Raw genomic sequence first — 26,074 nt, forward strand, 5'->3', positions numbered from 1 at the left:
TTTATTGCTTGAAGAGCAATCAGGATTTCATAAAGGACAAGAGAGGCTATCCCAAACTCTTAATAGAGACTATAAAAAAAGTTTTTATTGTAACACAAGAATTATATTAGCTATAGGAGACCAATTACATGAAGAAATTCCCATTAATCAAGGGGTACGTCAGGGCTGCAGTATATCTCCTACTCTTTTTAATATATATATATATAGATGATATTGTATGGAAATGGAAGCTGAGAGTAAACTCTGGGATCGAGTTGGGAAATGGGTCTTATTTGAATCAATGCTTTCACCAACGATCAAGTAATAATTCAACAGAGCGAGAATGAACTTCAGAGGTTGGTATTCTAATTACGGTAGATTAGTTCAGCTTACAACATGACCATTTCCATAACAAAAACAAAAACTATAGCTTTCTTGGGAAAGCACCCCATGTACACAAAAAATGATAAAAATATAGAACAAGTTTCACATTTCCAATACTTTGGGTGAAACATCACTTATGATGTACATCACGATATTGACCAGAAAATGACAAAGTTTCAGATATAGTGCGGATATATTCAACGGTCGCTCTCCAAGAAAACCAGACAGGAGACGATATTAAAGTTTTATAAGGTGATGGCTGTACCAATGCTATTATGTGGTTCAGAGACATGGATGATAAACCAGAAACACTTAAGTAAGATACAGGCATTGAAAATGAGGTTCTTGAGATCAGTAAAGGGCTGTATGAAATTGGATAGGCTCTATAATGAAGAGGTCCATGGGGAATTAAACATTTTCAAAATGGAAGATCAGTTGAGGAGGTGTGTACGCTATAATTGTCTGATAGACAATTATCACTAGTTAAATTTGGATGTATAAATGTAGAATTTCTTTGAAATTGGAACAGGCGATTTACCTATACCCTGATGAGAAGAAGAATTTTATGATGATAGTTATTTCACAGGATTCTGCATCTTGTCATGATTGGATTCATTTTATTAAAATTTTATTAAGATATATTCGTTTTATTAAAACATAGCAAATAAATAAATAAATCCTTTAAAACTAGATTTCTTGAAAATTATACAAACTATAAAAACTTTTGTTTATCAAATATAACTGACCATCTAATTAACAATAAATATTCTATTTCTGATATTAATACAAATTTAGAAATATTGGAGATTAATAGAGATGACAAAAAATTAATATATTAGAAAAATATTACATATATAAATACAAACAGAATTTCTATTTGGTAAACCATTAGACAGTAATTAAAGGAGACATTGTTATAAAAACAGCAACAGATAGCAGCACTGTTATAGAAGAATATGTACTTTTCATTAAACATAATAGTACAATAAAGAATACTACACTACATGCATGGTTTTATTTTAGTGACACAGTATATTGTTAATTTTTAATATTTTTATTTTAATGTGGAATTTAATTAAAGGGATATAATATAAAATTAAGATAAGAAATATTTTATCTCAATAGTCTGTAGAGGTGATTTATTTTAGTAGAATTTAAAATATTTTATATACATGCAAAGCTTTTGATATAATGAACCATAAAATTTGTTAAATGTGGGAATAGGAGACATTGCAAATTAACGTAAAACAATTTTTAAGCATGAGGTGTCAACAGATATGAATAAGCAAAACTTAAAAGTTAGAATTGATTAATTCTAAAGAACTACAAGTATATACAATTACAATTTTGTTTTTACTGTATGTTAATGATTTTTGTCAGTGATGATTTCAAGGATCATTCTCTGAACTGTGGTATATTGCTAAGGTGAAATTGTCAGCAAATATAAAATATAATTCTATTAGATGGGTAGGCATTTTGATAGCCTGTGATTTGTCTTCAAAGTCTTACATTTCTAAGGTTAAGTTGTCCTAAATGCTAAATGGATTAAAATGCGTGGAGGAGGGGTAACTGTATAAAAATGCATTATTGCCTTTAATAATTACCCAAAAGCATACTATAGATTTAATATGGAAAATTATGCAAGTCAGTGCTTTTCTTTTTTTCAAGGGATAAATATTGATAAAATAAAAAATTGTGTTTTTAATAACATGACTGAATTTATAGGATTGGCAAGAAATTAAAAAAAAAAAAAAAACTGTTTCACATGTACAAAATTGCGGAACATTAATCAGTTTCAGATTCTAAGACAACACAAGGAAAATTCCAAAGTTTTTTTTGTTCATAATCTCTACAAAAATCTCCTCAATATTAATGGAAATAAATACACGTAATTTAAATGTTTTAATAAAACTGTTGAAATATGAATATGTAGTATTTTTCTTTAATGAATATAATCAGTAAAAGCAGGGACACATGACATGACAGAACTATACCCTGAACAACTAGCATAAAGAGAAGTGAATTTTTTTTCAAGGGTGTGACTTGCTATTTATAATTATAATTGTATAGATGAAACTCTTACTAATAAAAGTTGGTATCGCTACGAAAGCTTTAGGTAACATACCTTTTTACATGCTTTTCTTTAACTCACTTTCGTTCCACGGTTCGACGGTTCCTTGGTTTCGGTAATTTTAATATATTAATACTAGCCAATTAGAATATATTAATATTATTCTGACCGGTCAGAATATTAATATATTAATCTACGGTTAGAGATTAAATTAAATATAATTGTAAATTAATTAACAACGGTGCTTCTAGCACCGTTGAGAGTCGTGGGTGGAGCGTGTGCAATGGCTCCCTCCTCTCTCACTCTAAATAAAGATTCTATATTGTTTTTTTTAATCTGTGAATATTTACTAATAATTCCTTTCTTTTATTAATAAAATTAATAAATAATAATAAATAAATAAAAATATAAATTAAATAATCTACGGTTAAAAATTAAATTAAATTACACCCAAATTAATTGACAACTGATTGCTAGCGGGAAAGAGTCATGGAGGGAGGTCTGTACCCGCTGGCGCATCACAATTGGTCAGCTCTGCCCCAATGGCAGATAAAATAAAAATGTGAGCACATATGACAAACAAACCCGCGCACCATCATTTTTTATAGAGCGATAATATTAACTTTTTTTTCAACATAAAACTGTTAACAGTTGTACTAAATTATACTAAAAACATTGTAATTATAAAATATGTAAAATTTAAATGTAACTAATTAAAATAAAATAAATATTAATAAAAAATAAATAAAATAAGATTATAAAAATATATGTTTTAAAAAACCAAACTCCAATGAAACTCGCAGTTTTATGCCACTATAATGTAATTATGTTTATACAGTACAATATATTTTACATTTATACATTCACAAGAGTAGTGTCAACTGCACTTTTGTTCAATAGAAATAAGTCAACAGTGCTAAGTTAGTTCAGAAAGAGAACGAAACAGCAACAGAGCAAGAGGTTCAATTGGAAAGTGAACGCCAGCGCTATTGAAACACCAGAAGAGAGGTACGATTGACTTACACGTCAGCGTTGTTCGCAAATTCGTGCAGTGGAGTCAACTGAAGAGTACCAGGTTCGATTGGAAAGTGAATGCCAAAGCTATTTGAAGTGTACGGCGAACAAAATACTAAAGCAGCATGAAGTTAGCTTATAGAAAAGGTGTCAAGATATCATGAATAATGCTGGTTTTACTGAATTTGAGAATGCAATTAACAAATGTTGTGATAGAATTTGTATAAAACAATGCTATCCGAATCAGGTTTCATTTTTTACATTTGCAGCAACTAAATCATCATACCTATCAGACGAATTAAAGAAAAAAAAACTTTTACTGTGTCATCGTTGAAAAACTCGCATAATACGACTGAACCTATTGGAACAATCACCAACCAGGAGTAATCGCAGATGTTATTAAAGTATATTTGCAATCGGAACAGCGATTGTCACGAGTAATACCATTTCTTAAGATCATCAAGTTCAATGGCTTGAATCGGCAATATGGCTTAAAAGGGCAGGCTGTACTTTTCGCCCAGGACATTTTTGAAGTCAGCGAGAAATTACCACAAATGCTACCTAGATCGACGTAAGATGCAGGTATCGTGGTTATTACAGAATATTTTGAAAATTTGAATATAATCCTGGAGTTTTCGATATCTCGTGCAAGGGTGTTTGAAGCGTTACGTTGGCTGATCGACAACAATCCACTATTTCGTGATGTTCATAACAATGCACAAATAGACGAACAAGCATTGTTTAGAAAATGAGAGTAAATAGAAATCAATGATTTAATTAATGAGCAGCAAGAGCAAATTCCTATACTCCTATCATTAATTATTGGAATTTTAAGAGGATCGTGGCATCAAGGAAAACAGAAATTTTTAAGTCAACATATCCAACATATGTTCAAGTCAACGGGGATTATCGTTGATGACGTGCACGCTGAGGGTCTGAGGATCTACCGGCGCACCCGTAATGAGTACGTTCATGCCATCAAGGAAGCCAAACTCAAGTTATGGCAAGACTCCATGCGCGAGTTGCAGCGCAACCCCTGGCAGCTCGCGAAGTCATGTTACCGGCCAAAGCCATTGTATGTGCCGTCCTGTGTTCGATGCGGGTTTGATGTTCATGACCACACTTTAACATCTGTGGCGACTTACCAGACGTTCCTGGATACTCTGCTTCCAGATGCTCCGGAGGGTGAAGCAGAGGTCGGCGTTATGGGGGTGAGACACCATTCCTTGGCGTACGGGCTGTGGAACCCATAGATGTAGACCGAGTGGTTTCTCGAATGGTACTGAGAAAGGCACCGGGGAATGACCAACTTGACCTGGGTATTTTCTATCATTTGCTGCCTGTCATAAGAGAGCCGCTTAGCAGGCTATTCTCGGGGTGCCTAAACTGGGGCGCTTTATACAGCGAGTGCAAATATGTGCACGGTACGTTTTGAATATATCCGGAGTCTTCAATAACTTGTGGTGGCCCTATGCCTTGTTTCAACTTCAGCAGCGTGGGTGCACGCTAAATGAGATTAGAACTGTCTCGACCTACTTGAGCGACAGAACCGTCGTCCTTCGTGACGGCGGTTCGGAAGTAGGAAAGACCCTGTCAAAAGGTTGTCCGCAGGGCAGTGTTTTAGGTCCACTTGTCTGCATCGTTGAGTTCGGCTCTCTCATGCGGTGCGGATGCATAGTGGCTGCCGCATCGTGGCTTATGCCGACGATGGGTTGTTGCTTTTCGAGGGCAACTCGCGTGCCAAAATACGGCTCAGAGCGACGCAGGTAAGTAAGGTTCTCAAGTTGTAGAGTCTTCAGCATAAGATCGTTTTCAGTGCGGAGAAAACAACTATGATGTTTCTTTATGAGCGTCTCATCGCGACCAGTCACCCGCGGGTTGTGATGGACGGACTTCCTATTAGGTATGTTACCGTTCAGCAGTATGTGGATGTCATCCTTGATACGAGACTTCAATTCAAGGAGTACCTCCAGTTTATTGCAAAAAAACCATCGATGGCTTCTTTGGTGCCCGTAGTCATCCATTCCGATTAGCGGTTGAATTATCGTACCATACGTATTCTTTACAAAGGTGTCTACGCTGCGTCCGTATGGGCTCCATTCCAATGATATAAGGACATACTTTTCCAAGCCCAGCGTCTTCTGTTGTTAGCTGTTGTCAGTGGTTACACAACTGTTTTGAGAGAGGCAGTCTCTGTGATCGCTGGCATTAAACCCATTGACATTCTAGATGCGGAACTTAGCAAGCGGTATATTTCTAAGACGGAAAACCTTCTTATTTCTGGGCGTGTGCGAGAAATTGAAGACCAAGGTTTTGACTCTTGGCAAGCAAGATGGAACGATTCTTCTACTGGTCGATACACGCATGGCATCTTTCCAAATATTACGGAGCTGCGAGCAATTTGTTTGGTCTCTCCCAATCGGTATACAACTCAACTCTCTTTAGGACATGGTGTCTTTAGGAAATTGAGAGAGTGGACTCCTTTGATCTGCGTCAACTGGAAGACTAGCAGAGAATGAGCTATCGTGTTAGGCTTCCTCCAATTCCTCGCACTGAGCAGGACAGCTGAAGGGTTATAGTAGGGTATACCTCGGGTGGCTAGGGACTGCCTGGGCAGTTGATTGGTCGGAGGTAGACGTATTGGCGTCGAGTCACGGTTAGATAGAAATTGTCGTGATTATTTGAATGTTAGCTATCGGCGGAATGGCGACTGCACTGCCGAAGGCATGGGTTACCATTCAGCCGTGAGGTGTAGCACCTTTTTGACGAGGGCAGTTTGAACGAGCACACGACACTGTCGGCAGGATGGCGACTGCTTTGCCGAGAGCATGGATCCCATGTAGCCGTGAGATGTAGTGGCACCTCGACGATGATTGAAAGAAAATAAATGTCACACGGGACTGCAATGGAGCTGAGTGGGAATAGGAAATCTGTCCGCCTCTCCCTTGTAGACCAGACTGGATTCCGTTAATTAACCTAAGTCAGTGGTATGAACTGAAGATGAGTTCACCAAGGGAACTAGGACTAAATTTTATTGTTCTGAAAACATTTTTGGTGGAATTCTGTTGTTAATTTGCCTCCAATTTCGAGAAATTTACTAGAAATTTCTCGAGTTGTAGATTTTTCCACAACTAGGTGCGCATCCTTAAACAGAGCTGTACGGTTAGACAAATAGTCACGTATCGCGGCCTGCAGGGCTACGGAAACTTTGTGGTGTTCCAACTCATAGAGGACAGAACTCCAACCTCCAACACAAGGAAGGAATTACTGCCCCTATATCTATAAAAATTGCCGAAACATATTTACGGTCGGCGCTTTCCACCTCGGCAAGAGCATTTAAGATGCAATCCTCGGTACCAACCCCTTTCATGACGCTATACTGGCCTCGATTTAGAAGTGAGTTCATATCGAAGCTTTCCCAGAGCCGTTCCACAACTAGCGTTTCAAGCAACTTACCAATTACCGGCAAGAGGCTGATGGGTCGATAATTGCTGACCTCACCAGGTTCCTTTCCTGATTTTGAGAGCACCCTCACCAAAGCCTCTTTCCAACATGTCGGGAAGCAGCCCCAGATTGGCACTCTGAGTACAGCCTGCTAAGCGGGTCTCTTATGACAGGCAGCAGATGGAATAATATATCTGGGTCAAGTTGATCAAACGTCGGTGTCTTTTTCAGTGCCATTCACGAAACTACTCGGTCTATGTCAACGGGATCCGCAGCCCGTACGCCAGGGAAGGGCATAGTCCCCGCCCTAACACCAACCTCTCCTTCACCCTCCAGAGCATCTGGAAACAGAGAATCCAGGAACAGGTGTTCCTGGTAAGTCGCCACAGATATTAAAGTGTAGTCACGATCACCAAATCCGCATCGAACATTGGAACGCACCTGCAATTGCTTTGACCCGTAACATGATTTTGCGTGCTGCCACGGGTTGCGCTGCTGCTCGCGCATGGAGTCTTGCCATAACGAGTCTTGGCAAAGGTATCTTGACTTAACTCGTGGCGACAAAGGTATCAATAAACTGGCCGAGGCTTCTAAACTGCATGATATAGTTTATTCGAAAAATTCAGACACTAAAACGGGATCGGTAGCCGATAAAGCACTAGCCGAAACAGCTTGGGAACCTGTGATCGCGCTTGATAGCAATTTGATGGAAATAGCAGCAGCTTACGCAGTAACTAACGCGATGAAACTTAAATCTAAATTTGAAACTAAAAAGGGATGGCAGATTAAAATTAATGAAAGGCGGCGGTACTGCTAAGAGAATGGCTCAGTTAAATTATATTTCAGTCAGAAATATAATTTGTTTCATCAAAAATTAATTTAAACATCAGGAAAAGATTTTTGAAAATATATGTTTGGAGCGTAGCTTTTTATCGAAGTGAAACTTGGACGATTGAAGTACCTGAGAAGAAAAGATTAGAAGCTTTTGAAATGTGGTACTATAGGAGAATGTTAAAAATCAGATGGGTGGATAGTGACAAATGAAGAGGTATTGTGGCAAATCGATTTGGAAAAATATAATTAGAAGAGATAGACTTACTGGCCACATATTAAGGCATCCTGGAATAGTCACTTTAATACTGGAGTACCAGGTAGAAGGAAAAAATTGTACAGGCAGGCAACGCTTGGAATATGTAAAACAAATTGTTAGGGATGTAGGATGTAGGGGGTATACCGAAATGAAATGACTAGCACTAAACAGGGAATCTTGAAGAGCTGCATCAAACCAGTCAAATGACTGAAGAGAAAAAAAAAAATTATTTTCTAATTCTAGTTATATGATACTATGGAACATTGTTCTTTTAATGAAGATATAGCAACGTGAAAAAAGTAAAAATAATTTTTTAATCTGTTGTTACAGTGTCTCACAGTCATGTTATAGCTGCGAATTATTTAAAGCACCAGCAGTATAAAAGCAACCCTTATCATTCATCACAGGGAGTAATATACTCTACAAAGAAAATTTTATAAGTTCTGCAGTTAATATTTTTTGTAGATGTGTTAGTTGCGACAACCAAACGATGTGGGACCTAACATAAGACATAAATCAGTTTGAAAAAATGGCATAGGCAACCACAAGAATAACAAAATCCCATATCATGCTTACTTGAGCAAGTAAGAAGTGTTGCAAGTGGTTCTCAATTACCTTCTTAATTAAGCTGAATACACTGTTGCATGTCAGAATGCTAGGTCTATCAAAATTGAAATGATAAACCCAGGTGAAATTGAGATATGATATTAATAACTGAAGCAGAAGTTAACTAAATGAGATTTATTTAAAATACATCTGATTCTGTATTACGTAATAAAAATATGACTTTTTGGATGATTTATTCAACACATATGACAAAATGAGATGAGGGAATGTCATACAGAAGTTTTGTAGCATGTGAAAAATGCCAAGATGACCAGGTTTCAAATCCAGATTCTTTTTTACAACTGACCAATATTAGGTTTTCTTTTTGTTTCTACAAAAATATTTGGTGACTGTTGCAGTTATTTTTGTGGGTCTTTATTTAATCTCTTGTATTTCACTTTGGTCTTCATGATAATACATTTTCTGTAAAAGATTACTAATATTGTTATTTAACAACAGATGATTTGTCTAGTTGTAAACATTACTTTTTTAAATAAGTGTTTAACCTAGTAAGTTTACTATTAGTAATGTACTGTTTTGAAATATAACAACTTTCTGCACACAACACCAGCTAATCAGAATCTAGTTTTGAAGCTAGAAATACTAAATTCTGAAGTACCTAGTGTTAATGTGAAGTGTACCTACTCTAAGTAGTGAAGTACTTACAGTTTTGTTAGTAGTACCTAGTTCTGAAGTTTGAAGTTTAACTAAAACTTTTTTTACATCACTTTTAAAAAACTCTAGTGAATAAATCTGTCCAGTTTGTTAATTAGAAATTAAGAGTTTTGATGTATACTTAATTACCTCACAAGGCTTTACATACTACAAAGAAAATTTACTGGGTGAAATTTGTGCATGTAAATTTTTCATTATTCTGGAAATGAGATTTTATATTCAAAGAATTATATTTAATTAATTGTTAAACTGATATTTAGTTTAAACAAATTATTTTATATTATTTCACTTACCTCCTCTAAAGACAGTGGATTTCCTTTCATTTTGGTATCTAAGCTATGATATCGCTCTGGAAAATGCAAGAAAAACAGAACTTTATATGTTTGTATTAAATTATACTTTCTTCCAACAGAATTACATGATAAACAAAGACTCAAGTACTATATTGTGCTATCTTTTACTCAAACCTGAACCTATCAAAACTGATTTGTATTGAAAATAATTACGATTTAGGTTGTACAAAAACAAACTAAAAGAAACTGTGAAATTAGGATTAGGAGATAGATATAGGAATTTTTATGAAAATGATTTATCATAAGAACATTAAGTTTTCTTTACACATTTTGTTAAAAGTATAGGACATTTCTATGGAGATTGAATATTCATGCCATCACTATCTTTAATTAAAAATTCATGCCATCTCTGCCTTTTGTAAGATAAATTTGCGTCTTATGCAGCTGTATGTAAGGAACAGGGGATGGTAGCCACGTCATGTGGGGTTATAAGTAATTAAGACTGTTTTCAAGCTGACATTGTGCAGCTGCTGGATAAGAAGTGGAGAACTAGAGTTGGTCTGTAGGCAGCCCTCTATGAGATATCAAAAAACGGCATCTTCACCAAACAGAAGCCAGAAAAATCATATACAAACATGTATCCACAACCGATAATGGAGAAGACAGGATCAAGAATAACAAAAAAGGTTAGGAAGTGAGAAAAGATAACCTCTTATCAGGGGATACACCATAGTCTTGCCCAGAACCTGGGTACATATGCATAATTTTTATTCTATTTTTTATTTAAATATAGAAATACTCTTTTTGTAGTGATTCATAAGAATTTGTTATTTATTTATTAAATACTTCATCAATTTTTATTTTATACTTTTCACTTATCTTTGCTAATTCCCTGTACGAGTTCTCCATAGTTTTATGGAGTCCATGTTACCACTTTGAGAAGATAAAGTGATGGTTTAAGTGTAAGGGAAGAGTAGCACTGGTAGTACTTACCAATTAAATTATGGTTAATTCCATTTAAGAAGTAAGTTATTCCTTTTACAAATTGAATAAACCTTTTTAATGTTTAAATTTCCTAATATGTTTCCACTACACTATATACTGAATTAACTGTTATATTATAAATAAATATATATTATTATTATTATTGTTATTATTATATACTAAATAGTATACAGTCGTATATATATATATATATATATATATATATATATATATATATATATATATATATACATATATGTATATATATATACACACATACTAACTTCAGTGAATATATTAGCGATCTTCTGGCTTTTATTATTGATTTTCTCTATTTCAACTTTAATGGCTGTCTCCTTCATCTTATATATATATAGGAATCCATCTGGAGATTGTGTTTGGGCCATCAATTTAGGACTGTGTTCATCTTTTATGTATTTACCAACTAAGTATGTAAGCCTTACTTCTGTTTCAAATTTATACACACTTTTTGCCCCTGCCTTAAGTGATAATGCTTTAATAATATAGGCTCAGTGGAGGCTATCTCATTACATTTTCATGTGATTTCATATTTTCATCATAAAATTGTACACATATGTTTGGGATGAAAGTGTGAAAGGTTTAATCAATTTTTAAAAAATGTTTAAACTAATAACAAATATATTTTTTAACCATTTAGTTTACATTTGTTATAGATCTATGCATATAAAGGAATTGTGTTATCTTTAAAATGTAATAAAATACAGGAATTCTAAAGTATTGTAAACATTAATGGTGAAGGAGATCTTTATCTGGTTACTCAAAGTCATCCAGGGATGGTGAGGTCAAAATATCTAAAAAAAAAAACGTTTTTTATTGTTTATTGATTGTCTATATATGATGATGATTTTACTGCTGAAACGTTCATTTGCTTTAAGATTTCTATTTGTTTGTAAATATTTTTTAACTATTTTCTATTTATGTGATCTCTGTCAACTTTAGTATCTCTAGATTTCATATTTTTCAATATTTTCAAATCATGGTTTTTGTATTCCATATAATAATTTTCATGGTGTGTTTCTGTGTCCAGTTTCTAAGAGGTGATAAACTACGGTTGATTCTGATTTTGTGTAAAATACTTTTATGAGTTCATTGTATCTGTGTATTAATGACAGTATTCAGTTTGTCAAATGAAGCATTTAGTTAGCCTGCAATTAATTAGTATACTCCACTGTAGCAGTGGTAATTTTAAAAGCAATATTATTTCTTGAAAATGTTTTATATCCATCTTGGTTGATGTATAATGGCATTATTTATTCTGATTTTGTTTCATATTTTATGTAACATGTTGTCTTTAAGTATATATCTGTACCCCGGAGGTAAAGGAGACCATCTCCATTTTTTAAATTTTACAGTAGAGCAGTTTGGAGTTTTGAAATTTGCTTTTTCTAATTTCCTTTGCTCATCACCATCCTTCCATCATAACTTTCTCTACTACAATACCTTTTTTAGATCTACTTAAATAGATGCTATTACATATTTATTAATTTTTGTTTTGTATTTTTTAAAAAATGGACATGGTGTCTTATACCTCTATGTACTTAACATTTTTCTTTTATGAATTCTAACATTATGGCCAGTCATTTATGAAAGAAAAGCATAAGTCTGAAGAAAATTACATTTTATTTTACAAAAAAAAACATTTTATTAAAAAACACCCTTCATAAAAGATAATATTAGTGCAACACAAGCTCCTCATTGTTTCGTCCAAGAGACAAATAAATTGTGCAATGAAATAATTGTACAATAATATATCCCTGTTACAATGAAAAGAAAAAGGTAATTAAAAGACTTTAATTAATATATAATTATTTTGCTCATACAAAAACGTGTAAATACAACATAATATTATTGTTGACACTCAAAAATAATTTACAAAGAATTAAAAAATATAATCATTTCTTCAGTAATAATATTATCTACTGTACAATAAAATTTCACAAAAAAATTCAAAATGATTAAATAGTAGAAAATCTACAACATATTCAAATAAAATTTATTTAATAAAACTATTCTGAACTAAATCTTTCATTAAAAATAATTATTTCCTTTAGTCTTCATCACTTTCTTCTTCAGGGAAATCATTTAGTTAATCATTCAGTATGTTTTGAAAAAGGTGTCACTCAGATGGTAAATACTTAAGTAGAGTTAACAGGTCTTTATATTTTAACAGTGATATCGGTTTTAGATCAACTCTAATGACATCAGTTACATCTGGAAACTTGACGTCATTCTTTCTCAAATGTCTTTGTAAATTAGCTGAAAGAAATTCTTTGTCAACATCAGTTTCATATTTATAAAATAATTCACCAGTATTTTCTTGCTTTAATTGAATGTGAACAAATTGTGACAGCAGTATTGGCTGCTTATTAAAAACATTCCTTAAATAGACAAAGATGTCTTACTGTAGAATGATTTAAAATTCCAGACATAATAATTTTTTGAACACTGGCAAATCAGCTGCTGCCAAAACCTAAGTGTCAATATCTGTAATTCATTATTTTCTTCTTGTTTCGTTCTATCAGCACACAGACATTTCCACTTCCATATGCATACAGCCTTTTAACAAGAATTTATGACTAATACACTTTAACTGTGGATATTGGCGTAAAAAGTAGAAAAAATACATAACAATAGCCAAATTTTTGTTCTGGCTATAACAATTGTCAGGCCCTAATACTATTTCAACAATTTTCGAATGGGGAATGTTTTGTTCAGCCCATTTTAGAATACAAGAAGCTATTTCATTCCTACCACACTCTGCCTTAGTTGCATCCCACATCATACAGAATGAAGTCATACATTTCCACAACACTGGAATCATAAATTTTTTAATTAAACGTCTACAACTTCCTGCAGTAATAGATTTTGGTGTTTGTTAATAGTGTAATGTTCATAAACATTTTTGTAAATCAGCTGTCATCACTTTTACCATTTGGCTGTTCTTTGTATCTTGAGTTTCTTTACTTTTTTGTTCATACCACATCTGTGATTCCTTAAGGTGCGATTCATAATTACTTTGAATAAATTTTTTACCATCTGAAGTTAAATTACCCTTTAACTTTGCTAGATATGAATCACAGGTATCTGTTTGTGATGCTTAAATGACAATTTGAATTTTTTGTTGAATATATCTATATAAAGCCACTTATTTGCTACTTTTTCTTTGCCTATTTTATTTTCAGCACACAATTCTTTGTACAATGAATATAATTTCTCTAAATTTAGATTGACACTTAAAAACTGTTTCTTAATTTTCAAGCGTGAATAATAGCTCACATATTTTGGGATGTGTTGAATAACATTTTGAATTATTTCTTTAGGTGTTTCACGACAGGTGTATGCCAACCTCTTTTGTCTATTTCTATGATCCCTCCAGGTTCTTGTTTTTTAATTGTATTAGATATAGCTAGTATATTTAAAAGCTCAAGTTTACACACTCTCATTTTTACATCATTTATGTTTAAACTATAAGGAAAAGAATTTTCTTTTGATTTTGTACCATACGTAATTCGACATCTTTCATTTGGTCTTACTTCAATGCAGGATGCAATGAACTGTTGTTTTAAATTGTGACTCTTTCTTGAATTCCAGTAAGACTTGAAAATTTCATTCCATTGCAATTCAGTAATTTTTTGGTAACACTTAATTTTACACATATATGAAGAGTTAATTTCTTAATAAGGTATTTGGTAGCAAATGTTATGATGGAAGGATGATGAACAAAGGAAATTAAAGAAAGTGAATTCCAAAATTTCAAACTGCTCTACTGTAAAATTTTAAAAATGGATGTGGTGTCCTTTACCTCTGGGCTACAGAATTGTTGTAAGTGGTATATAATGATATCTGCATGTGGTGTTTGTCTACCACAACAAAATTTGCACTTGTAGTCATTTTAAAAGTAGCAATCTCGTTTATTATTCAAAACTGGAGATAGTGGTGTATGCCAATGGAAAGAGAACAAAAAATACTGTAAGATTCACTCATAAACCCATTTTTGATAAAACTGGTGATGGTGTCCTTTACCTCTGGGCTACAGATATATATATATCTATTTATATATGTTTCTAGACACCGTTAGAGCTGTTTTAATGTGTTGAGTTCTTCATTACAGGTAATTGCTGACAATTACATTTGCAGTATCAGTGAGATCTATTAGTGATTAGATCTTTTCAAATGGTTTTGAGGGAATAAAGCAGCAAAAAAAAATTTCCTTAGGTTTAGCTTATATCGTGCAAAGAGAATGTTAACATTCTATGCATACTGAATTCAGATTTTTCACAAGCCATTCCTACTGTTAATGTTAAAAAGGTTGACTGCAATCAGTGGTTTAACCACTTGATTTGAAATACACTGATACTTTATTGTATTTCATACAAAAACCAGGATTCCATTTTAATAGTCAAAATAGTTGAGTCTACGATTCTGCAAACCCATATAATATTATTGAATATCCCAAAATCCTCAAAAAAAAACAAAAAAAAAAAAACAGCAAATGTTCTGTAATTTAAGGCGACAAAAATAGTATGGCAACATATAATTGGATCCCTTGTTTTTTAAAACCATTCTAAATGCTGAATTTTAAGAAATCATAAATAATTCATTATATTCCTATAAGATAATGAACTTGATAGTTGATTCAGTAGAACAGTGTTGCTAATCATCCTACTGGGACTACTATGAAGTTGTTATATGAGTCTTTCAGTAAAAAAAATTATTTCTTAGTAATACATTGTCACCGAGCTCTCCTAAACTTATTTGTCCACACTTAGTTTTGTGGAGTTACCTAATGAATATAATTTTCAGGAGTAAACCAATGAGTGCATTGAATGGAATGGATCAACATCATTTCAGCCCTATTAAATAAATTAAATCATATGATGATAACAAGGGTAGGCAATCAGCTTACAACAGTTAACTGATGCCCTTTTATAGGTGGTAGGAGAAGGGTCCCTACTTTAAATTCAATATGGCATCTGCCAACTTGGCTCCATTTTGGAGTAAACTCCACTTACAGATTTTCAAATGGTTTATGAAAAGAAGCTCCCCTACCACCATGCAAAAGGACATCAAAAAACTTTATGGTAAGCTGACACCTACCCTTTTAAGATAAATATTTGATTTAATTCTGAATAAAAATTTGAGTTAAAAATGTTTACTTTTCAGTAAACTTAAATGAAGACATTTAAAGGTAACATTAAATAATTAGCTTTGATAAGCAAACTAAATTAAAAGCTTAAAATGAAAATGGTGTTTTTAAAAAACTTTTTACACAAATTTTTATTATGTTTCACAGAGCAAGATATAAAAAAAGGAAAAAGTAAGCACCAGTAATAGAGATTAATATAAAATTTACTTACCATGAGCTAAGTGAAGACGTACCATTGCCATTACAAAACACTCTGCAGTTAAGATTGTATTTCTCGAGAACCTAAGCACAAGGCATTCAAGAACTTTATTGCTCACAGTACTTCCTGCTTCCCACAAAAGTGCTCGCAAATTGTAACTTGACGTTTTATTAGAATGACCTCCACGTTCAAACTTTTCAAATGCTATCTACAATAAAAAAAGTAATAATTCATCATTTATTCATTTCATTTTAATTATTACTACATTAGATCATCAATCACAATAATTACAATTTGATGTAGAAACAGATATAATATACATATACTTTGGTCAGGGCTCGCTTCATTCACCCTTCCCCTTTAGAAGACCCCTGCTGTGTTCATTAACCTCATAATTGTGAGAATAATAGTGATAAATAACAATTAAAACCTAAAAAGTGTTCTTTCCTTCATTTCCTTCACTCTTGACATAGAAGCTCTAATATGCTCCTGCTGTAGACCAACATATCCCTTTTGGTTCCCCTTTCTATTATGTAGAATACCTTATATCTTCGGAAGGGTCAAGGTCATCATCATATGGTATTCTGCCTGTTGGCAAGCCCATTGCACCACTATTGTCTCCATCTGTTTCTGTCCCATGCTTTTCATTTCATCTCATCATAACCTTCACTACCTGTTACGTCATTTATTAACTTCAATCTCTTCCTTCATCTTTTTTTTTAACATTTAATGAGCCATCAAGAACTATTTATTATTCCTTTTCTCCTAATTACATGACCACAGATATCCAGTTTCCTTTCCTCCTTCTGATAGTCGTCAATATTTTTTTATCTTCATTTATTCTTCTTAACACTTCTATCTTACTCTGTCCACCCATTTTATCTTCTCCATCCTCCTTCAGACCCACACCTCAAAAGCCTTGATCTTATCTTTTTCCTTTTTCCCCAGTGTCCATGTTTTACTACCATGCAAAAGTATACTCCAAACACAGCATTTTACCAATCTCTCCCTCAGGTTCAGATCCATATTGCTGCAAAGTAGGTTTTTCTTTTAAAAAAAGCTTCCTTAGTCATTGCAATTCTTCTCTTAACCTCTTCTTTACTCCTTCAGTCTTCAGTTAGTATTGTTCCGAGATATCTGTATCTTTTTACTTGTTCAATTTCTCCTTCTGCTGTTACAACATCCATATTTTCACATCATTCACCTTCATAAATTTTGATTTCCTCACCTTTATTTTCATCCCATATTCCTTCATACCTTCTTTCAGTGCTTTTATCATTACTTGTAATGTCTGAGTGTCTTTAGCTACAATTAATAGTCAGCAAATCTGACACAATTTATATTTATTCCACCTATGCTTACTCCTTTTTGACCATTCAATATTTCTTTCAACATAAAGGATGAACAGTGTTGATGATAAATAACAGCCTTTCCTCACTCCTCTCCCTAATTCTAACCAATTTGTGAGATTCTCATTTATTTTCACAGCTGCTTTTTGCTTTACATACAATTCTCTGATCAGTATCCAATCCTTCCAATAAACTCTATTTTCTTTCAATTTTCCCCACTAAACTCTGTCATATGCCTATTCCATATCTATAAAACACAAGCTCAATCCTTTTCCTCTTGCAAAACATCTTTCTCCAATCATTCTGATCAGTCCTAGATTCCTGCTCCTGATCTTATTCCTTTTCCTTTTTGAATCCAAACTGTTCTTCCCCAGCATTTTCCTCCATTTTTGTAATCAACCTTCTATTCATAACTCATGGCATTTTTGCAGCATGTGATATTAAGCTGATACAGTGGAATCTTGCATAACGAGCATATTTTGCTCCAGAATCTTACTCATAATGCGAAACACTTGTTAATTGAAACAATTTTTCTGATATAAATTAATGTAAAATACAATAATACATTTCGTGTCAAAAAATATTCAAAATTTTTTATATGTAACGTTTATTTAAAGAAAATTACTTATACATAAATTGTTAAGGAACAAAATCATCCTTGTGTAGTTTATTATTTATGAATTTATGATATGTATCTAATTGTTTTTTTACTAGAAAGCTATTTAGCAACATTTATTTTTCTTGGCGCTTCAAAATTTGGTGAAAATATGACACTGCATTATCATCAAATAAATTTATAGCGGGTGTAGCCACCATCTTATTAGGGTAATGGTTTTCAACGTACGATGCAACAGTTTTCCATGCTTTCAGCATTTCTTTCATTGTGCCAGAAGATTGTTGCTTTGCTGTTTCTTCATCATTCTCCAGTGACAAACTCTCCTCTACAACTTCTTGCTGTGAAAGACACTGCAATTCTATAAGCTGTTTGGTGGTCAGCTCTTGGTTGTGCTCTTCCAAAAGCTCATGCATGATATCATTGCTATCCACCTCCAGTCCCATGATACTGGCTAAAGACACAATCATGTTGACTATAGGATTCACAGGTACTGTCTCAACACCTCAAAGTCACATTTTACAATGCTCTCTGGCCAAAGCTTTTTCCAAACAGAAGTGAAGATTCTCTTGGTTACTCCTTCCCACTCCTTACCAATCATCTTGAGGCAGGTAACAATGTTAGAGTGATCCTTCCAAAACTCTCTGAGAGTAAAATTGGTCCCTTCAGTTACCTCAAAACAACGCTCAAAGAGTATTTTAATGTAGAATTTCTTAAAATGTGAAAATAAACGCTCAAAGAGTATTTTAATGTAGAATTTCTTAAAATGTGAAAATAACCTGCCTATCCATAGGCTGAAGTAACGGAGTGCTGGGAGGCAGATACTGGATCTTGTTGAAATTAAATTCTTCAAGGAGGTCATATTGTAGGCCTGGAGGATAGGCAAGTGTATTGTCCATAACAATCAATACATGGAGTGGCAGATTCATCTCAAGCAAATATTTTCTCACAGAAGGACCAATCACTTCATTGATCGAATCAGTAAAAATGTTACATGTCATCCAAGCCTTGTTGTTGGATCTCCACATCACATTTAACCTGCTCTTCTGGACATTACACTTCTTGAAGGCTCATTGTGTTTCTGAATGGTAAACAAGCAGCGGTTTAATTTTTAAATCGCCACATTCATGCCAAAAAATAGCAGCATGATCCAGTCTTTCATTGGGTTGTGGGTGGACAATGCATTTTCCTCTGCTGTTATATATGTTTGCTTTGGCATTTCCAGAAGAGACCCGTCTCGTCACAATTAAAAACCTGTTGTGATAGGTAACTGTCAGAATCTACATCCTTCTTGAAGTCTCTGATGAAGATTTCAGCTGCCTTTGTGTCAGAACTTACTGCTTCACTGTGCCTCACACTGCTGTGGATACAAGTTCTTCTCTTAATCTTCTTGAACCATCCATGACTACTCTTAAATAGTTCTTTGGCCGTTGATGATCCTGGCATGTTCTTAACGAGGTCTATGAAAATAACTTTTACTTTCTGATAAATTATGTTTTCATTAATAGTATCATATTGTAATTGCTTTTCGTTTATCCGTATGAGAAAAAACATTTCAACATCGTCAAGAATATGTAACTGCTACATAGATATTCTTGTCACTCCCTTTAAAGGATCTATCTCCTTAATCTTTTCCTTGTTCTGAAAGATAGTGCAAACTGTTGGTGTAAACCAATTTTATGTAATTGAATACAATTAGATCAGCCATGTTCACACATCGTTCTTGGTTTTCAGTGATTTCATGTTTCATTTGTACAGAGCTGCCTTCTTGTGGTATATTTGTTGGGGACATTTTTGAAAGGGTTATTTACTTTACACAAAAAAAATCACAATGTTTAAACACAAGTTTGGAAAATATATAATCACAAACGGCACTACCAAGCTACTGCAATGAATTCAAAACACAGACTGATAAAGCACTGGTGATGAAAGTTCCACAGTGCACACACACAAGCGAGTGATGTGAAGAGAAGAGGACTTCTTTCCCATGTCACTCATTATGCAAAATGTTGTTCATTAAGGGAACTATTTTTTTACAATCTATTTTGCTCAGTATGCGAAATACTCATTATGAGAGGTGCTCATTTGGCGAGGTTCCACTGTAGTTCTATTTTCTTCACATTTTTTGGTTACAACTTTTTTACGAATCAGTAACATTACTGTTTTAACAAAATCTGGCCATACTCCAGTATCATAAATTGTATAGGACACTGAGTATTTCATGTAATTCCTTGATCTTCTATACATTTAAAGAGTTCTACTGAAAGTTCATCGACTCCTGTTGCTTTCTTGTTCTTCATGTCTTTAATAGATTGTACAATTTCAGATCTCAAAATTGACGGGCCTTTCTCCTCTTCCATAACTTCTTCCACCTCAGATTTCTGTTTCCTATTTCCTTCTTCCTAAATACAGGCTCTCTATATATAGTTCATCTTCTTTATAGACATTTTTAATATCTTTCTTCTGTTTGTCCCATTTTATAAGTAGGATATCTTTCTTCTGTTTTTCATTTTATAAGTAGGATTTCTTCTATCGCATATGGTGTTTTTTACCTTCTTATAAAACATGTCATACTTCTTTTTTTTCTGAATCTTTTATGTCTTTATATTCTTCTTTTAGCCACCTTTCCCTAGCTTTACGTGCTTCTCTCTTTAATTTGTTATTCAATTTTCAGTAGAGGGCTCTGTTGTATTCTCCTTCTTTATTTTTATATTTTCTTCTTTCTTTCATTTTTTGAATTATTTCTTGTGTTACCCAAGGTTTCTTTGCTCAGATGCCTTCACAGAGCCAATTCCTTTCTCTGTAGCTTCCGACATTGATTTTATCCTTGACCTCATTTCTTCTGCTGGTTCATGTTCCCTTTTACCTTGCATAATTGCCTTTGTCAGTATTTAAACCATTTTTAGTTTCCCTATGCCCTCTAGCATCTTTACATAATAATTCTTCACCTTCATTGTAGTTTAAATTCTTTTTAATCTCATTTTCATTTCCATCATTAACATGAAAATTTTCACTTCCTATGTCAGCTCCTGGAAGCCCATTTGCCTTCTTAACAGCATTCCTATATCTATTTTCAACCAAAAATTATCAAATTGAAAGCAAGATCCATCCGTTGGTTTTGTTCAAGATTACCTTCTTTGTTTATGATTCTTAAAAATTCATATTCATAATGAACAATTCTTTCCCTTGGTGGCAAAATTCAACCAACCTGTCTCCTCTTTCATTTCATGTTCCCAATCTGAATTTGCCCACTGCTTTTCCATCTACACCTTCTCCCACCACTTATTCCAGCCGGCATAATTATTTTACAACAAGGTTGTTCATTTTTTAATAACTCCTCAATGTTATTGTACATCTTCTAAATATTTTCATCCTTATATTCTGTCATTGGCATGTACACTTGAACTATTACTAGATCTTTTGAAAGCATTCCAATCCTTAAAGCCATTACTCTATCATCCAGATAATTACTTTTTGTTCTCTTGTTTCTACACTACTTTTTGGAGCTATACTTATTCTGTTTTTCTCTTTCAGTTCCTGATTAATATAACTTCACCATTTCTCAACTCTCCTCTTCCCTCCCATCTAACCTCAATTATCCCTATTATATCCATTTTATTCATTTTTATCTCTATCTTCAAGTTTTCCTATTTACCTGATGACAATAATGTTCTCACGTTTCATGTACTTATTCTCACTGGTTAGTCTTTTCTATGACACTCCATCAGTTGCTTCCCCCAGAGATCTGAACAGGAGGTCATTTTACCTCTGGAATATTTAACAGGAGACATCATCATGGTGCCTGACTAGGAAAAAGTAATATAGCTGTATCCTAATGCCATTGACCTCCTATAGATGTTTCTTCTGTCTTTGGGGACAATTTCTCATCCTTGGGGCAATAGTACCCCTAGTTTAAGATAGAGACTGAAAATCAAATATGTTATAAAACACATATTCTATTATTTGTAAATCAAAAAAGAAAATCAAAAACAACATTAGATCATCGTCCAAGAAAAAAAAAAGAACAACTTCACCCCTAAGGGGGCCTCAATCTATTGCTTAAAACTTTATTTAGGATACATGAATGTATGCAGAATGAAATTTGAAAGCAATCAGTCACTTGTTAGTTCTCATGTGATGCTAATGCAAACACACAAAACTGTCACAAATTTTTGCATTTATGTTTATTATAAAAAATAAAACTGTTGTATACCTACAATACATCTAAATCAATATGTGTGTAACACAACAAATAATATATACAAACAAAACATTTTCTATTTTAGACAATTTAAATCTAAACATAGAAAGTTATCAATTCATTTTCTAAATATAAACAATTCTCACTTCTTAATCTGTTCTTTCTCTTTTTATTTCCCCACTTATAATCACTTTTTAAGGTGTCAGGTAACTTATAAAAAATTCTTCCAATATAGGATGGTTGCTTATTAACCCTTAACTGGTAACACATGTCAGACAGCTGCTTAGGTTTGCTAATTCTCCGCATTTTATAATATAGTGCTACTTGTTAAATGAAACCTTCAGTGTATGCTCAGGTTAAACATTGTAAATAATGTTTGTGAAGTTTCAAGCTAAACAGTTGTGCAGTGTGATTTCAAAAAGGACTTAAAAAGTTCACCATTTGAGAGATGCCTGTTAAAGTGTTGATATTTGTGATCATTTTACAGATTTATATTACCTGAAATGTTGTTTTCTATTATGTATGAGGCACATATCTTACCTACTATCATATGTTTTACAATTGTTTGTGTTTGCTAAGGATTTTTACGTATGGTTTCCTCAATTTAATTTTATATTACACACAATTTTTTTTTTGTTAACGTTTCATTTTTGTTAAATATTTCTATTTACTCTCCTAAATATCACAGAATTCAGCCTAAAAATGTTTCACTGATTACTTTATTGATTGCATAATTTTCTCTTTGTCTTTTTCTGTTAATTAGAAAAAATATCCATGCAGAAAAAACTTACAAAATATATTCTGTAAACATAATTTAGTGCAAATATATAAATTTCAATTTTTTAATTTTTTTCTTATGGCAGGTATATTTTCGGCTAGGACAAAAAAAATAATGCCAATGGTTGCTCTTCCTGAAGAAGAGGTAGATCAAAGTGATGGAGAATCTGATTCATATGATTTGTACATAAAGCTGAGGATGAAATAGAACATTCAGAACATGACAATGAGTCTGAATTAGATGAGCAAGACAATGAAGATGAGGCGAATGAAAGGGTCAGTAAAAATTTAATGGAACATGTGTTCCAGTGGCCCTCTGGTGACGGTTATTCCCAGGAAGCAATGAGAAAAATCTGATGAACCAAAACTTCCCAAATTACGAAAATCAGTTGATAAATTTTGCACATTAGTGTGCTACACGGAGGCAAAAGGTACTATCCAGTTGGGCGTGGCAGCACATGATAACTAAAATCCCCTCTACAAACCTGCGATGATACGTTGAAATCCGTTTACCGGTTTGTTTTCAGTAGCAGTTAAAATGGAGTCGAGTATGACCAGTATGTCAACATGGTTAAAACAGCGCGCAGTGATCGAATTTTTAATAGTAGAAAATATTAATTGTTGGTGTTATTGACAACATTATTGCCAATTACACACGTAACAGATGATCGAGACGGTGGCCCCTGACAATATTTTACAACATGATTGCGGTTAATTTGTAAATTCTGGCATTATCTATGCTAGCTATGATGATATGCCTTTGGTGAATCGATTTGATTTCATAAATTTATTAGCAAATAGTTTAATAAAAAAATGGATGCAATGTCGTTTATCAATTCCAAATCTTCCTGACGACCTTAAAAAAATTGTAAAAGATATTCGTGGAGAACCCGAAGAAATGGGCAGCAATTCTCAGAAGATTTGTGATAAGCTTCTTAAGAGAAAAACATGCCGGTATTGTCCTTATCAAAATTGTAGGCAAGCAGCATACAAATGTAAAGTGTGAAAATCCGTGTTGTCTAGAGTGTTCAAAAAAGTGTGTATTTCTTTTGTGCTCCTAGTGCGAAAAAGTAATTTTGGATTATGGATTCCGATTTTAATTTAAAACAAAAAAATTCGTTTAATTTGTAAATTTTTTCTTTGTATATAGTTGTAAATATTTTTTGTTTTGATTCCAATAAAACACGTTTACTTTATTTAAAGTTTTATTCAATAATTCACTCCTAAAATCAATTTTTGCCATGTACACGTCTCACAGACGCATGTTACTCACAGAAAATGTGTGATTTACCAGTCAAGGGTTAAACGTTTTCAATTTTATAAGTTGTTTAAATTAGGTGTATACATCTAATATTATACCAAAATCTCTTTTATTGTATTTCAAATGTCCTTCTGAGTAAATAGCTGACAAAACATATGAAAGAAAATTCATTCATGGGAAGATCATAATTTATTGTTTTTCCCCATGTTTTCTCATTTTCAGATAAAAAAAACTTCAAATTGTTCTTGGCTAAAGCTTTTTATTATTTTTTTGAAAAATTACAGATAAAGTAAGACTGATTGAGTTGTTAAGCCCATAAAATATTGTTCAGGTTTAATTTCATTAAATCAATGCATTGAAAATCAATACAAACTTCATACTATAAGTAAATATAATAAAAATTTGCACTACAAAATGTTTTTCTCTTTATTCATGTGCGATACTGATTTACAAATCTATAATTATAATAAAACAGTCAAAATTAACAGATAAACTTAATAAAACAGTTATTGATATGATTTCATACATCAAAGCACTGATTCTCTGGGCTAAGGTAAAAAAGCTTACATAAAATTTCCTAAATTAAAATTTTTCAATAAAAAAAAATTGCTTTATTAAATTCTCCTAAAATATCCATTTTTGAATATTGAATAAAATGTTATAAACAATTTTGTACTAAGTTTGAAGATTGTTAAAAAGCTTAATTGGCATGAACTACTGGCATAATGTAAAAGAAGTTATGCAAGGCTTCACCATTTCAAGAGACTCACCATTATTTGAAATTTAGCAACCTCAATGTTGGCCACCAAACTCGTGAGACCTCTTATTTTTCCAGTCTTTTATTATAGTGTATAATGTCATCTCTGTTTTACTATTGCAGTATAATATCATCTCAGCTTAACAGATTATTAAGCTGCAAAGAGCATTTACTTCAGTAGTTTTGATTTATTTTTATCTACAGATGGATGATCATATTGCCCTCTATTATGAACAAATGTGTTGGTTAAAACTGAATAAGAAATATTCTATTTAACTGTATTTTTCTATTAGATGTAAATTTAATTCATTATCAGGAATGGATGGCCATGAAACTACTTGATTACATGAGCTTAACCTACTGATACCAATTCATATTGAGATATGCAGCTCATTTTTCACAGTAGTAGTTATACTTTTAGAGTCCACCGGGCTGGTCTAGTGGTTAACTTGTCATTGCAAATTACCTGATTTTGAAGTTGAGAATTCTAAGTTCAAATCCTAGTATGGGAATGGCAATTGAAGCAAGCTTTGCAGATGTCAAGGGCGCTGGCCTCTTTGGTAAATTGGGAATGGCAAGCAAAGTGAGCCCTGTGGCCATGGGGTAGGCCCCTTGGCCTTGAGGAATACCTGAGTTGGATCCAGGATTTGCCTGGGCTGACCTGAACCTCAATGTCCAGGTTCTGCTAGACAGGCCAGCTAGTATATATATAAAGTCTTCGTACATTAAAAAATATTAAAGTCAATTCCCAATTACCTGGGGCAGGTGATTGACAATCTACTATCCTGTTCTATTTCTCTACTACTCCTCCTCTACAATTTCCTACTTCTGCACCACTATCTAATATTCTCTTATTATTACATTACCTAGATTTTTCCATTATCTCTTCTAGAGAAGTAAATGAGAAGAGCTACTTACCTTGTGATTCAGCAAGCCCAGTGTGGTTATCTTTCTACCTTTATTCTAATATCAAACCAAGCCATCTAGTTTTGCCTCTCTCAACCTAATCTGATGCATATTCTTTATTTGTGGCATTATATTTTCTCACATAATCTCTTAGTCTTACCCAAGACTACTTTACTCCAATAGTTTGTAGATTACTTTCCCATTATTTTTTGTAACCTAAGTTCTGCACAATTTGTCAGAATTGGCGTGAAGTACCATTGTGGTAAGACTTCTTTCCATACCT

At 33.2% G+C, this 26,074-nt stretch overlaps 1 protein-coding gene across 2 annotated transcripts in view; it reads right to left on the minus strand.

The window, feature by feature from the left end:
• The window catches only part of LOC142332378 (calpain-1 catalytic subunit-like), a 455,312-nt gene that overhangs the window by 12,120 nt on the left and 417,118 nt on the right, over window positions 1-26,074 (minus strand). For both annotated transcript variants that reach the window (XM_075378804.1, XM_075378795.1), the window contains exons 14-15: window positions 15,940-16,135; window positions 9,557-9,612 (exon numbers count right to left, since the gene is read on the minus strand). In XM_075378804.1, coding sequence (XP_075234919.1) covers window positions 9,557-9,612; window positions 15,940-16,135 — 252 coding nt within the window. The remainder of the gene's footprint in view (window positions 1-9,556; window positions 9,613-15,939; window positions 16,136-26,074) is intronic.

The sequence above is a fragment of the Lycorma delicatula genome, chromosome 1 (assembly GCF_047948215.1).
Source record: "Lycorma delicatula isolate Av1 chromosome 1, ASM4794821v1, whole genome shotgun sequence".
In the NCBI taxonomy this organism is placed as follows: domain Eukaryota; kingdom Metazoa; phylum Arthropoda; class Insecta; order Hemiptera; family Fulgoridae; genus Lycorma; species Lycorma delicatula.